Here is a 14,804-nt window from a genome sequence, read left to right as displayed (position 1 = left end):
ATCCATGGGGTCGCCATGGGTCGGACATGACTTTGCAATTAACAACAACAACAAATTATTGAGAACTGACAATTAAAATAAAGAGTAAAATATAATATGCTGAGATGAAAGAAAAAAGAATTGGAGAAAAAGTCGTAAGTATGGATTCAAAGAAGCACTGTAGAGTTTCAAAGTAAACATGATTTCACTGATAAAAAATTATTTCATGACAGTCAGAAATCCAAATTCCTGTTTTCCATTGTCTGTTGAACCATCAAATATGGACTCTAGAGATAAGACACAGATGTGTGAGGGTGAATCTTTCAGGGACACCTGAGGGAATGGAGCAGTATAGGTTTGAGTAATAACGACCGTAGTAGTAATCATAATGGTGTGGGGCTGGGTTGGTGCCTTGCAGTCGGTTTTGCTTCCCAAGAAGCCCCTGCAATTTTTTTTTGTGAACATTTTCAGAAATGGTCTGCCACAGGCTTCTTCTTAAAGTTGTGTGAGAGAGAATGGCCTGAATTTATCAGCCAGCTTTCTGTTTAAGGCAGGACTAGAATTCATGGCTTCCAACTTCTATCCCAATGCCTAAAATCATAGCAATAGCACTTTGATTTATATACCACCTCACAGTGCTTTACAGCCCTTCTCTAAACGATTTACAAAGTCGGCATATTGCGCCCAACAATCTGGGTGCTCAGTTTACCAACCTCAGAAGGATGGAAGACTGAGTCGACCTTGAGCCAGTCAGGATCGAACTCCTGGCGGTGAGCTGAATTAGCCTGCAATTCTGCATTCTAACCACTGCATCACCATGGCTCCTCATAATAATCACAATCATAATAATCATTATATTAAATTGGTTCTCAGTAATACTTATAATGCTCCAACTTTTTTTTTTTTAAAAAAAAGTGCTTCCAATTATTCTTTGGATTAGATTATATAGAAATGTTGCTTTAGGCACAAATAGAACTTCCTTAAAATTGGATTGAGTCTATTTTCACAGGAGCTATCAAAAAGAGAAGTATCAAACATGGTTTCTACTACATTCAGATTGCCTAAACAGGTTTCAGTAAAATCTCTTAAGTTTTCAAGGATTAGATTCTATGATAGCAAGTATGTTTCAACAAAATTTAAATGAGGGCTTGTCCTCCAAAGAAACAAATTAAGACTGCTCTCCGTTAATATTCTACTGATAGACCTCTTCTACTAACAGGAGAATACTAGCTTGGTTTTATAGTACTGAGATGCTCTAAGCTGTAGAGGCAATGTGGTTATCTTGTTCTACCAAAAAGGAAACATGTTTTGCCTCAATAAAGCACTGGGCGTTACCCCAAAGCCTCAACTGTCTCCCCAATCTGCTGGGAAATGTTCTATTTGTCTGCCAAACAATTGCAACTGCTAGAACAAGCTTTAAAAACAAGTGAAGCAAAACAAAGTAGTCACTTTAGTTTCAGATGTAAAAATATGAGCAGGGCTACAAAGAACAACTTTAACAGGGTGATTCTGTTGAACCATTATCACAGCAAATAATCTATCAAAGCTTTGCACAATGTATTGACGATGATTCTCTGCACATCTAACTGTATTTTTTTTCCAACACGTTTATCCATCCTTACCTTGCCTGGTCTATTTTTTTCCCCCTCTCCTTGCATTTCCAAAAGAAAGTTAAAATGTTATCGGGAGAAAGAAAAGGCCTATTTTTGCTATTGTTTTGTAACAGAAGCAAACAAGGATGATGCTACAGCAGTAGCAATATTTGCCACTAGCCAATATTCTAACAAATATTTCAGTCTTATGTTTAGTATTTTTACCTGTTCTAACAATATTGTCAGCTTTTGGGTTTCCTAATTTAGCTGCCTGAATAAGATGTGCAGCAGTTATTGTATCTTCTTTTTTCATAGACATATCTCCAATCAATAATGAATCCTCTGTTTGGAGAAAAAAATGGAAGAAAGCAGAATTAGTAGTTAAGAAGCAAAACAGACAATGCTGATTATTACATTTTACCAACCATTTTAAAAAAATCACAAAGAATCTATTTTGATGCATTTTTTCCATAAATGAAGTTTTATCTCTCTTTTCTGGCATAGAATCCCACTGGTTTCCTACAGATGTAAAATGATTCCACATAAATATGTACCAGAAAATAGTGGAACAGACCTAATCTGATTGTTGTTTTTTAAATCAGCAAACTGACTAAGCAATGCAAATGCAGATTTAACCCTCATTGTCCTGATGCTGGATTTTATCTTAGTTAAGTCCTTAAAATGTTCTTGGCATGGCCAAGGAAATCCACTTTCTTTTTTCTTTTTAGATTTACAAATGTAACTTTCAATTCATGCAATTGCCTATAAATGCACATACTGTACTCATATCTACATATTTTATTTATACATTTTATTAAGATTTTATTATAATAGAAAAATGTAACATAAATTAAACTTAAAGAAAGAATGGAGAATAGAAAGGAGTAAAAAGTACAAAAAAAGAGAAGAGAAAAGTAAGAATATAATAAAGAAAAATATATGATGACGTGATTTCCAATCTTCATCACAGCAACTATACACTAATTTAGTGACTCTCCACTCTCTGAAGTTACATTTATTTCTTTATCCCATACCCTATTTCTTATCTATGAAAAATCCATTAAACTTCATCTTTTCAGGCCTGATATCAGCAAAAAGTACATGAAAGGTAGCCAGAAATAATAACATCTTTTGTTCAAACTTTGATGAAAAATCAACTTTATATTACTTCCTTTTACTTTAATTGTTAGTTCATTCAAACATTTGCCACAGGATTTGATTTATCTTCATTTTTTCTTTGTCCCTTCATCAACAGTTCAAGGCTTTAAGAAGCCTCTTGAAATCCTAGTCCAATAAAATTCTCTTAAATCCAGAACGCTCTCTTGATGTGGTACTTTGTATTTCTCAGATTTTAAAATCTGACAATTTTTGTTGTACACCTGGTAAAAGATCCTTTTCTAAATTATGAACTTCCCGTCAGCTGTAAATCCACTTTTGATACCATCTCCATCTTGTCAGATAAACTTTGTTCTACATCTGACATTGCTTCATAGTCTATCCAGAGAAGCAGACATCATGGCTAACATTGCTGATGTTGTGGCTACTATTATCTAATTCCCTCCTTCCAAAGTCTCCTCCAGTATTTTTATCGACAAAATGTTTTGCACCATCTACTGGCTTTTATATCTTTCCCCTTTTTAAAATCTTTAGTCCCCTCTAGTGTCCAGTTTTTGAAATCATGAAATTGTTCATCATTGTAATGACTTACACCAGTGTTTCCCAAACTTGACAATTTTAAGGCATGTGGACTTCAGCTCCCAGAATTCCACAGCCAGCAACGCTGGCTGTGGAATTCTGGGAGTTGAAGTCCTCATGCCTTAAAATTGTCAAGTTTGGGAAACACTGACTTACACGAACAAAAAGAGATCTATTTCCTGCAAGATGATGTTTGTAGTTTATAATTAATTCTAAAACCTTAGGGTAAAAGTTTTGGTATTCTAATTTGTCTGGACTCTTATTCCATTTATACCATTCTAAATCAAAGCCTTATTTAGCTTTTTGCTCTTTATTTCAGTTTCTTTACATTCTTAAGCTTGTGATTAAAATTTTCTTTTGTTCACAGATTGACCCAGCTTTTTCAAACTTGTCTTTGAAATCAGACTAGTTTGAATTATAGAAAAGCAGCCTAGATTACAAGGTACAAATATATTTAAGTGAATTTACTCATTAGCGTGTGATGGTTAAAACTGCAATAAAAAAGGCATTTGCTACGTTCCATCTACAGCATTCTTCCTACAAGAGGAACACACAGTGAGGAAATGGGGACACTGAAAATTTTCAGATCAGTTTTATACAGGTAGTTCTCAATTAACGACAATAATTGAGCCCAAAATTTCTGTTGCTAAGCAAGGTATTTGTTAAGTGAGTTTTGCCCCATTTTATAACCTTTCTTGCCACAGTTGTTAAGAGAACCACTTCAGTTGTTAACTTAGTAACATGGTTGTTAAGTGAATCTGGCTTCCCCATTGACTTTGCTTGTCAGGTCGCAAAAGGTGATCACGTGACCTCAGGACGCTGCAACCGCCATAAATATGAGTCAGTTGCCAAGGGTCAGAATTTTGATCACATGACCATGGGAATGTCGCAACGGTCGTAAGTGTGAAAAAATGGTCACTTTGTAACTTTGTGCTGTTGTAACTTTGAATGGTCATGAAATGGATGGTTGTAAGTCAAGGGCTACCTGTGTATCTTGATCAAGGTAGCTAATGTAGTCAGTGTGTATACCGGCATGCCAGTAGATTTGCTTTTCAGCTAAGCTTCCATTAATTGATTTGGCTTCGGGAAACAAAGTTCACACATGTAAAAGCAGAAGTAAGCATTTCTGCTACCTTAATTTATACATGGTAGTTATTAAATCACAAGTGTATCGTTATGTGAACTTTTTTTTAGGTTGCTCACACTTACGCACATCCTACCAGCGAACCTGGGCATAAATAACAGGACAGCACCTTACTTACCATCGTGTAATTTCTTGGCTTCTCTCTGCAAGGCTATCCCAGAAGCATAGGCTTCTATGCAGCCATGGTTCCCACACAGGCACTCTGGTCCATCCATTGCTACCACAATGTGCCCAAGCTCAGCAGCACAAAAAGAGCTGCCGTGAATTAATTCACTTTGATGAATGATGCCACCACCGATACCTGAACGAAAAATATCAGGACACTGTCGCTGAACTCTGAAGACTAGAAAATATATAGCATTCCAAAAGAATAATTTATCATAGGCAACTATACAACCACACTTGATTGCCCAGACCAGAGGTAGGCAACCTTGGCTCTTTTATGACTCGTGGACTTCAACTCCCAGAATTCCTGAGTCAGCTGACTCAGGAATTCTTTGAGTTGAAGTCCACGAGTCATAAAAAAGCCAAGGTTGCCTACCCTTGGCCCAGACTTTTCTTGAGTGATTCTGTGTTTGATGGTGCTCTGACCATCCAATTTATTTTTCAATTTATCACCCTCACTCCCATTCTCTCTTGGTCCATTCTTGTTTGAGATTCTTCAGCTTGTCTGTTTATCCAGTGCTCCATTTATCCAGTTTTTCCTCCGCCCCCCACCTCTTCATAACATTATATTCTTAATATTGTGTTTAAAGACAATAGTTGTGGTGGCCACTGCCCTGTAGTTTGCATCAGTTACAATCTAATAAAATAACAGAAAACGTAAGAGAAGCTTCCTATGAGTTGCAGTGAACTCAATTCCCTGCCCAAATCTGAGATTTCCTGTCAGATTTAATCGTGCGCCCACAGCTGGATAGAGATTATAGCTATTTGCACGTGATCTCTTACAATAAATAAGTACAAAGTGGAAATATTACTTGATTCCAAACGAGATTGAAAAAACTTGGTTTTTGGAAGTGTGAAGGAAACTGATACCTGTGCCAGTGATAACAGTTATGAAGTCTTCCACTCCTTTCCCATGTCCAAATTTTCTCTCCGCTAACGCCGCACAGTTGCCATCATTATCCACCCAGACTGGCAAATGCAGGGCGTCTGATATCGGTGTCCGCAGATCAATAGCGTTCCACTCCTGAATGAGTTTTGTGGAATGAAGAACAACGCCTTCTCGGGGATCTACTCTCCCACCTGTGGAAATGCCTGAGCCAAACAGCATATTTCATGATATATGAAGAACAGGACAAGACTCTTATTAATTCTAGCATTTTTTTTTAAAAAAAATCCAAAATAAAGCTTTGTTAAGTGTTAGCTTCCCACTCAGAAACAAAACTGAACAACTTCCCTCAACAATGAAACGACGAAGTTCAGCCGTTCTGTTTTACGTTACTTTTCATTGTTAAGAATTCTTCAATAAACCCCCAGATAAGTAAAGAACTGTTATCACAGGGTCACTCATGCCACAATTTGCTGTTTAAATTTGCATTATCTGCGGAGACACCATTGTCTGAATTCACATATATCCTGTTCATTGTGCCTCATCCACACACACACACACACACACACACACAAATATAAGACAGTATTGCACAAAGAATACAAGACAGGACAAAATCTTCAAAAATTTAGAGGTCAACAGGAGCTGTTCTGCTTATTTCAATCTAACACTTGATGATCAGTCAGTGCCTTTTCGGCCTATTATAATTTTGAGGGGAAAAGTATCATCGAAGACGATATATACAATTTTTAATTGCCTACAGCGGTGTTTCCCAAACTTGACAATTTTAAGGCATGAGAACTTCAACTCCCAGAATTCCACAGCCAGCAACGCTGGCTGTGGAATTCTGGGAGTTGAAGTCCACATGCCTTAAAATTGTCAAGTTTGGGAAACACTGGCCTACAGAAGTACAACTTATGAAATATAAGTATATGGCATGGAACTTGAGAATATTATTTATTTATTTAGTGCCTCTGGGTCAAGTTTTGACTCCTGGATACTGCCTGGAGAAGTCCCTGCAGTTTTCTTGGGAAGGTTTTTCCAGAAGTGTTTTGCTAATGCCTCCTTCCTAGAAATAAGACAGAGTGACTGGATTACAGTCACCCAGCTGGGCTTTATGCCTAAGGCAGGGCTAGAACTCATACTCTCCCAGTTTCTAGCCTGGTGCCTTCACAACTGCACCAAACTGCCTCTCTCAGATCTGTATACCAATTTTAATATATTCATTCATTTTGCAGTCTATGAACACCAAGGTATCTGTAAAATTCAGCACTTAGCAAACAATTCCTTCTATTATATTTGAAATACAGAACAACATTGGGGGGGGCACAGTGCTAATTCTTGCCTTGATTTTATAAAGCAAAAAAAAAATGATGCTTATTAAACTTACCTACACCCAGAATTCTGCAGTTCAGGTCTACTGCTTCTAAGGCAGCGTCCATACACATCTTAAGGATCAGTTCTATTCTATCCTCGTACGTTTTAGGATTCAGTTGTGTATATTTCTTAACTATTTCACCCTAAGTGAAAAGAAAAGCCCATCAAACTCTAATTTTTTTCTAAGTACTTCTGTCATGAAAGTGCTGTTCCTAAAAGGCATCAAATACAAGCACAGAGCGATAGACTATGTGCCATCAAGCCGTTGTCAATTCTTACTGACCAGTCAGAATCAAAACTGAAGAGATGAGACATGTACTGTATTCTATGGAGCAAGCCAACACTATACAGGTAGTCCTCAACTTACAGCCATCTGAAGTTACAGCGGCACTAAAAAAAGTGGCTTATCACTGTTTCTCACACTTACGACCATTGCAGCATCCCCATGCTCGTATGATCATAATTCAGGCATTTGGCAACTGGCATGTATTTGTGATGGTTGCAGTGTCCTGGGGGCCATGTGATTACCATTTGTAACCTTCCCAGTGGTTTCCAACAGGCAGAGTCAATGGGGGAAACCAAAGTGGCTTAAGAGAGCCTAAGTGTCTTAAAGACACTAAACAACTGCAGTCATTCACTTAACAATTGTGGTTAAAAAATGTTGTAAAATGAGGTAAAACTCACTTAGCAACTGTCTTACTTAGCAATGGAGATTTTGGGCTCAATTGTGGTCGTAGGTCAAGGACTAACTATATGAAAAGAGAAGTCTTTGTATGTCTGTCTGCACTTTCTTGGCCACACAAACCACATGCCCAACCTCAATCTCAGCTTATTTGCTGGCCTGCAAAGGGGATGAAAATGGCAGAGTCAATGCCTTTTGCAACAGGAAAAGAACAATGTAAGACAATCCTGGTTTAAACATAAATTAAATTAAAGTAATCTTTTCAGTTAAAAAGCGAACCAAGCGAGAGTTTTAAGGGGACAAACATCCTGTTCTGAGGAAGCCTAAACATTATAGAAGGTGCTGCTCTAAAAGAGGCTCCATTGTAGCCAAGGGAGAAATGGACCTACACAATACCCATCAACTGCAATTTTTACAATGTTTTTTTTTTACAATGCTTATGTTAAAAACAGTTTTTTTTTTTAAAAAAAAGTTCAATTACAATTGGTTTTCAAATGGTTAAGTATATGCAGTCCCAGGGCAGATTTGCTATGACATGGGAGCCCAAGACCACATTGTTTGTAGCAGTGCAGAACAGAATTCCTATTCAGCAATCATTCTTTCAATTCTTCATACTTTACATCAGGGGTCCTCAACCTTGGCAACTTTAAGACTTGTGGACTTCAACTCCCAGAATTCCTCAGCCAGTAGTCCACAAGTCTTAACGTTGCCAAGGCCGAGGACTCCTGATGTAAAGTATGAAGACTTGAAAGAATGATTGCTGAATAGGAATTCTGTTCTGCACTGCTACAGACAATGTGGTCTTGGGCTCCACCCTGTGTTTCCTGAATCAGGATGGATCTACACATGACAGATCTTCATTTGGTTTTAGATCACCGTTTCACTTCAATCAATTCATCTAATGTTTAAATCGCACTATATTTGAAAACTGGAATGAATTAGTTGCATTTATATTCCACCTGTTATCCAGGACTCCATGGTAGGGGTTCTAGTTTCATTTTATCTCTACAACAACCCTGTGGTGGAGGTTAGGCTGAAAGATAGTGAGTGGGCCTTAATCACTTTGCATACAAAACCCCAAAACATCTGTTATGTTTTTTAAACATGTTTTATTTTATAGAGAATTGATACTGATCAGTTTTTATTGGAGCAGTCTATGTGTTATATTTTACATTTTTTCTCTTTTCTTCCTCGACATGTCTTTTGGTATCAGACGGTTTTTTTTCCCCTCTGAATATCTAATTTATTACCAATTTGCTACCCTCTTACAGGAAGCTGCCACATTTTAATAAGCTGGCATACAGGAATAGGGTGCATTTTAAAATTATATTTGAAAGGTCAATTGATCATACTACTTAAAATTATAAGTGTACATATTCTCAGCAAGACTTCCCCCTGTGGATATATAAACCATTCTGATTTATAATTACCTTCATGCTGACAATTGCTACTCGGAGATTCGTTCCACCCAGATCCACTGCCAGTGCACTCTGGGTTTCTAAGATATGATCAATATCTTGGGAAATACTTTCTTTTACAGTGGGGAAGCAGAATTTCTTTTGAAGGGGTTCCTCAAGGTCAATACATTTAAGGAACTTCAGAATTCTTGCAACAGCATTTCCATCGCCATATATTTTTGAACTGTAACGTCAAATGGAAGCAATTATAACATTTCAAAACAGAAGGAAAATATCTTACAAGCCAAGCTTATACATTCAGATTGTGAGTAAAAAAAGCAAATATACTGTTATCAGATATATAGGCCAAGCTGATTAGCTGGCAAAAAGGTACACAGATTATTAATGCTATCATGGTTCTATTAACATTAAAAATAAAAAGTAAAATGGCAATTCTCTGTACATTTACTTTATATTTACTTTACTTTATATTTACATTTATTCCTTTTGAATATAGTAAAAGCCAGGTCTTCAGGCACTTGCGGAAGGATAAGAGGGTGCACCTCTTCCTCTCGAATGAAAATAAATACAAACATTATTTTTTATCTTACTAATTATCCCAGCACCATGCTAAGCATTTCTAGCTTAATGTTGTAAACATATTCAGGGACAATTTTTAAATAACCCTTTCAAGATTTATCCCTCCTGGAACCTCTCTTAGTGCTCTTGTTGTTTGGTATCCATCCTGCAAATTCTAAATTAAGCCTCGATGCACAGATTAATAGCAACATATGTATAACCCGTGTTCTTATTTTAACTTGCTTATTTATTCCACACTAAGGTGTCCTCAAAGTGAAAGAACCCCAGTTCATCTGAAGAAAGATTCAAGAAGCAAAGGAAATTGGAAAGAAAAACATAAGCACAGTTGTGATCACGTGATTTTTCACTTAGGACTGCTTCATTTAATGACCAAGTTGCTGGAACCAATTAGTGGCACTAAATGAGGACTACCTATAACTGTGAGCCTAAATAGAAAAAAGTTATTTAGGATTCCAAGTGCATGACATGAAACTAGGTCAATAATTCTAAAATCAGACATTTTATCAATCCTATTGTCAGACAGCAGTCACAAATTCCTGAGGCTGTCTATTATCAAGGAAAATTAAATCAGAGAGGTTCTGAACTATAGGTCATATATTGTTATGCAACACAAAGTGCTAACTTTTTTTTATAACCTTTTTTTTATTTGTTACACTAATTACTGTACATGAAACTTTATTTTTATTACAAATAAAAAATAATTAGTATCGGACTGTAAAGAATCTGTAAGCTTGTCAATGCCAGATCATACCCATTCACCAATCAAGAGTCAATATGCCATAAACTTATCTTCAGGGTGTACATGAAAATAAATATACCACCATATATATTTGTAATAAAATACAAAACCAGCAAAAAGAATTGGCAATCTATAAAATGACTGCTGGAGGAAAAAATTGCTCATTCATAAAATGCTTCAATGACAGACATAACCAGTTACAAAGCACATATTTACCAAATGCTATTTGCCTTTCCTATATGCTGCTTTTCCTGAACAATATTTGTTATACCTTTCTGCTTACTTCTGTCCTTTTTCTGGTCAATTCATTTCCATAGAAAAGACAACCACACATCATTTTTATTCTCTAAGGTAGTTTGTGGAACCCATTTGGATTATAAGAGTTTTCTCAGAAATCAAGATGATGCTAGAAACTTGTTTTCTGTAGAATGCCAGTTTAACTATTTTAATATAAAAAATATCTAGCTGGGCAGGGAGTCTGGGATTTGCCAAAAGAGATATCTATGGACACAGTCTTCTCTACACTCTTTATCTATATGTTATTATTTGATATATGGTAGTAATAAATCTGAAGCAAACAGATATACATCAGATAAATGAATTATGCAAACTGGCATTTTCTCTGTAGGACAGCACTTTTTTATACAAAGATACTATTGAATTTATCACACAAACGCTTTCCCAATGCTGTGTATTAGCCTATTTGAATGAAACTGATGCTTTGAAAAATTTGCAACACATAGTAATATTTTCTCTTGGTGCCTTACTATTTCCTACACTCATTTGTATGGCTTTACTCACCAAGGGTATTGTTTCCCAAACTGGATGTGCAAAGCTCTAAGTATCTTGTCTTGGGAATCAGCATCCCGCACATGAAGGACATTCTCTCCTCAAAAAAAAAAAACAAACCCAGAAACCGAGAATATTAAATATCAGAAGAAAATGAATTTGAAATGAAGCATATTTGCTTAATACAAACGAACTGAATGCTGGATAATAGTTTAAAAATCCAACTTCATTACTCTTGCATTGCAGCAAATACGTTAACATAATTATTTAAACAATTAAATGTCCTAAATGTCAGCTTTTCTATTATTTTAATTATTGTTAGTTGCCTTGACGTCTTGGTTGAATAAATAATAAAACAAATTACATCCATGTTCTGGTTTTCATATACATTGACAAACAAATATTTTAAAATATCCTCTGCAGAGCTGAATTAATAAAAGGGTATATTCATAAAAAACACAAAAAATAAAGTGTATTTTGCTTTTATTTTTGTTGATGGAGAAATAATGCACTTCATTATATTGTCCACAAATCTTTTCAACATTCTCAGCCTTAACAGATTAAAATATAAGCATGCTTATTTGGTCCCTTAACTGCACAGGGCAATTAGCCAAAGAAATGCACTCTGTTAAGGAAATCATATAAGTAATTAGGTTCCCTATTTCATAGGAAGAGAAAAATAAACACCAAAAAGACATTTCCTCTAATTTTACCTTACTTTTCTAGGCTCATCTTCTTGATTATAAATTACAATTTTAATCAGCCCCTCGTTCAAGTCAGAAAATGTTTTGCTTCCATAGAGATACATTGGTAAGAGCTGCCTGTCCCTGTCCCCCAATTTCCATCAATAAGATGAGCAAGATATTCTCCATTCCCAGTTTCAAATTCTCCCTCCCCATTTCCCTTGCAGCTTTAGCAGTTTGGGAAGCGGGGAGAATGACAACTTAATTCAGGAATTAAATTCTACTGGAAGTCTTCACTTAGGCCTTGTGTACTATCTAATCAACCATCCTTCTCTAACCGCCTGACCAATTGGAGCTTACTCTTCTATACTACTCTCTGCTGCTCAAGTTGCAGGACATAACCACAAATCCTCCAACATAAAACCATGTACATCTGCACCAACATACATTTACTTGACAAACATGGAAATGCCGAGTTCTAAGAGATAGGTATAGTGCAGGGGTAGGCAACCTTGGCTTTTTTATGACTCGTGGACTTCAACTCCCAGAATTCCTGAACACCATTTGCTGGCTCAGGATTTCTGGGAGTTGAAGTCCACGAGTCATAAAAGAGCCAAGGTTGCCTATCCCTGATATACTGCAATGGTTGTGCAATGTGGAAATTAGCCTGAACACCGACATTTTGGGCTTCAGCTTAGAACTTTCTTTTGTCATATTCAGGAAGAAAGCCTCTTTTCCACACTGCCTAGGAATGTCAACTACAAACAGTCCTTGACTTACAACCATTCATTTAGAGACCATCCAAAGTTACAACATCACTGGAAAAAGGGACTTACAGCCAGTCCTCACACTTTCAACCATGCCAGCATCCCCCTGGCTACGTGATCAAATTTCAGAGCTTGATAGTCGGCATGTTATTTACAATGCGCCGCACTGTCCTAGGGCAGTGGTGGCAAGCCTATGGCACACGTGCCAGAGGCGGCATTCAGAGCCCTCTCTGTGGCACATGTGCCGTTGCCCCAGCCTTGCCTCCCATGACCCCCTCCTCACCAGCAGCCCCCCTGGAGGAGAGTGGCCCCCAAGCATAGACCACACGGAGCAGCGCAGTCAAGGACATGGCAGCCAGGCAGCGTAGACAAGACTCTGCCCTCACGCCCCATCGCACACAGTTGATGCTGCGGGGCATGGGCAGAGGGCGTGGCAGCCATGGAGCTGCTGGGCTGCCTGGGCGATCCGTGGTGGGCCCTTGAGGCGGTGAGTGGCCCTGCGGGCAGGCGGGGTTGAGGCAGAGCAGAGGGTGGAGCGGGGCTGGGCCAGTTTTTGGGCACTCAAGTCTCTAAAATGTTCGCCATCACTGTCCTAGGGTCTTACAATCACCATTTGCCACCTTCCCAGTAGTTTCTGAAAAGCAATGTCAATGGGGGACATCCAGATTTGCTTAACCACGATTCATTTAACAGCTACGGCGATTCATTTAAGAACCGTGGCAAAAAAAGGTTCTAAAATCAGGCATAATTCACTTAACAACTGTCTTGGTTATCAATGGAAATTCTGGTCCCAACTGCAGTGGTAAGTTGAGGACCACCCGTATCAATTCTACATAAACGATAGCTTTCAGTTTGTCAAATGGTTCTCTCCACCCGGCAGATTTCAGGTTCCAGGTAAGAGAATGACTACAGCAATCTTATCTCTAGAAGGAAAAATACACGTTCTTCCTTAGTCTCACTAAAGAATTTGACACGGCTGCAGAAAGTTTTCCACTAAACAAAGAAACATAGTGCTATGCCATTTTTTTCCCATTTTTAAATACCTGTTTCTCTCCCTATCTGGCGTGTTCCAAGATTGATGACTGGCGTTCCAAATGCCCCAACTTCTCGTACACCACAGCTGCTGTTCCCAATCATGCAACCGGCATGAGCCAACAGCTGGATGAACTGGTCGAAGGGAACATTTTTTACTGCGCGGAAATTTGGGTGATGCTCAATACCTTTCTTCCTCATTACCCGAACCATTTCTTTGCTCCCTGTGATAAAAAAGACAGTAAGTCTTTTAATGCACTTTGAATAAGCGTAAGAGGACTATGAAGGTATATACAGAAATTATTACAAGCCACTTTGCAAAATTAAATCAGAAAATAATCCCAGTGCCGATCAATTGTTGTAATTCCTTTTCAAGATAATCTTTATTTACAACATTCTGCATATTTGTGTAAAAAATATCTGACTTACATGGGCCGAAAAAAAGGCTTCTGTTTAAGTCACCAGTCTATTTTTAGCTTTCAAAAATGCATTTAAGTTGCTAAAAATCCCCAATGTTAATATGAAGCAACCCAACAGATACAGAACCGGGATCTGCCATACCGTCTTATTCCTGGAATTAGTTATTAATCATATATTCGACATTAGAATAAAAGTTAAAAGGGATGAATGTGATTTAGATTGGGAATTAAATCTAACTTTTATGAGCAAAACAAATGTGGGCTTAAAGATGGTTGAAACTTGAGATGGGGAACATGACACTTCATTTCACATAAGAGGATAGGAATCTGTGGAAGTTCTATAAAGGTTCAGAGGAGAGAAAGGAAGCTGAATGGTCTTGAACAGGCATGTCAAACTCTCAATGTCACGTGACGTCGCACAACGTATAGGGCCGGTTTTGCCATTGTCGGCAATGGGGTGGGCGCGGCTTGAATGTGACGCGTCCGGCCCATGGGCCGGCAGTTTGATACTCCTGGTCTTGAATATTCATTACCAGTTCTTGCTTAATGATCACTTGTTCAGAGACATTTGAACTTTGATGGTACTGAATAAGTGGTACCCACGAACAGTCCTCAAAGCTCCAGCCACTGCAGCATCCTTGTGATCATGATCTGGATGCTTGGCAACCAACTTGCAATTATGACGTTGCAACACCTCAGTCACACAATCACCATTTGCAACCTTCACTGCCGGATTCCACAAGCAAGCTCAATGGGGAAGCTACCAGGATTTAACAATAGTACAGGGTTTGCTCAGTAACATCAACTAGAAGTCCCAGAACTGCTGTCACTAAGCATCACGATCATGAGGCCTTGTAC

The 14,804-nt window shown here is 37.9% G+C and overlaps 1 protein-coding gene across 4 annotated transcripts in view; it reads right to left on the bottom strand.

Moving 5' to 3' along the window:
• GNE (glucosamine (UDP-N-acetyl)-2-epimerase/N-acetylmannosamine kinase) overlaps nucleotides 1-14,804 on the bottom strand; it is a 43,237-nt gene that overhangs the window by 4,244 nt on the left and 24,189 nt on the right. For all 4 annotated transcript variants that reach the window (XM_039344791.1, XM_039344789.1, XM_039344790.1 and 1 more), the window contains 7 exons: nucleotides 13,539-13,751; nucleotides 11,058-11,145; nucleotides 8,951-9,161; nucleotides 6,852-6,981; nucleotides 5,446-5,667; nucleotides 4,529-4,711; nucleotides 1,797-1,913 (listed from right to left, as the gene is read on the bottom strand). In XM_039344791.1, the coding sequence (XP_039200725.1) occupies nucleotides 1,797-1,913; nucleotides 4,529-4,711; nucleotides 5,446-5,667; nucleotides 6,852-6,981; nucleotides 8,951-9,161; nucleotides 11,058-11,145; nucleotides 13,539-13,751 (1,164 nt within the window). The remainder of the gene's footprint in view (nucleotides 1-1,796; nucleotides 1,914-4,528; nucleotides 4,712-5,445; nucleotides 5,668-6,851; nucleotides 6,982-8,950; nucleotides 9,162-11,057; nucleotides 11,146-13,538; nucleotides 13,752-14,804) is intronic.

This window comes from Crotalus tigris, unplaced genomic scaffold, assembly GCF_016545835.1.
Source record: "Crotalus tigris isolate CLP2741 ecotype Arizona unplaced genomic scaffold, ASM1654583v1 scf7180000017939.2460400, whole genome shotgun sequence".
NCBI classification, from domain to species: Eukaryota; Metazoa; Chordata; class Lepidosauria; order Squamata; family Viperidae; genus Crotalus; species Crotalus tigris.
Note: the sequence above shows the minus strand (reverse complement) of the source record. Positions and strands in the feature narration are given on the sequence as shown.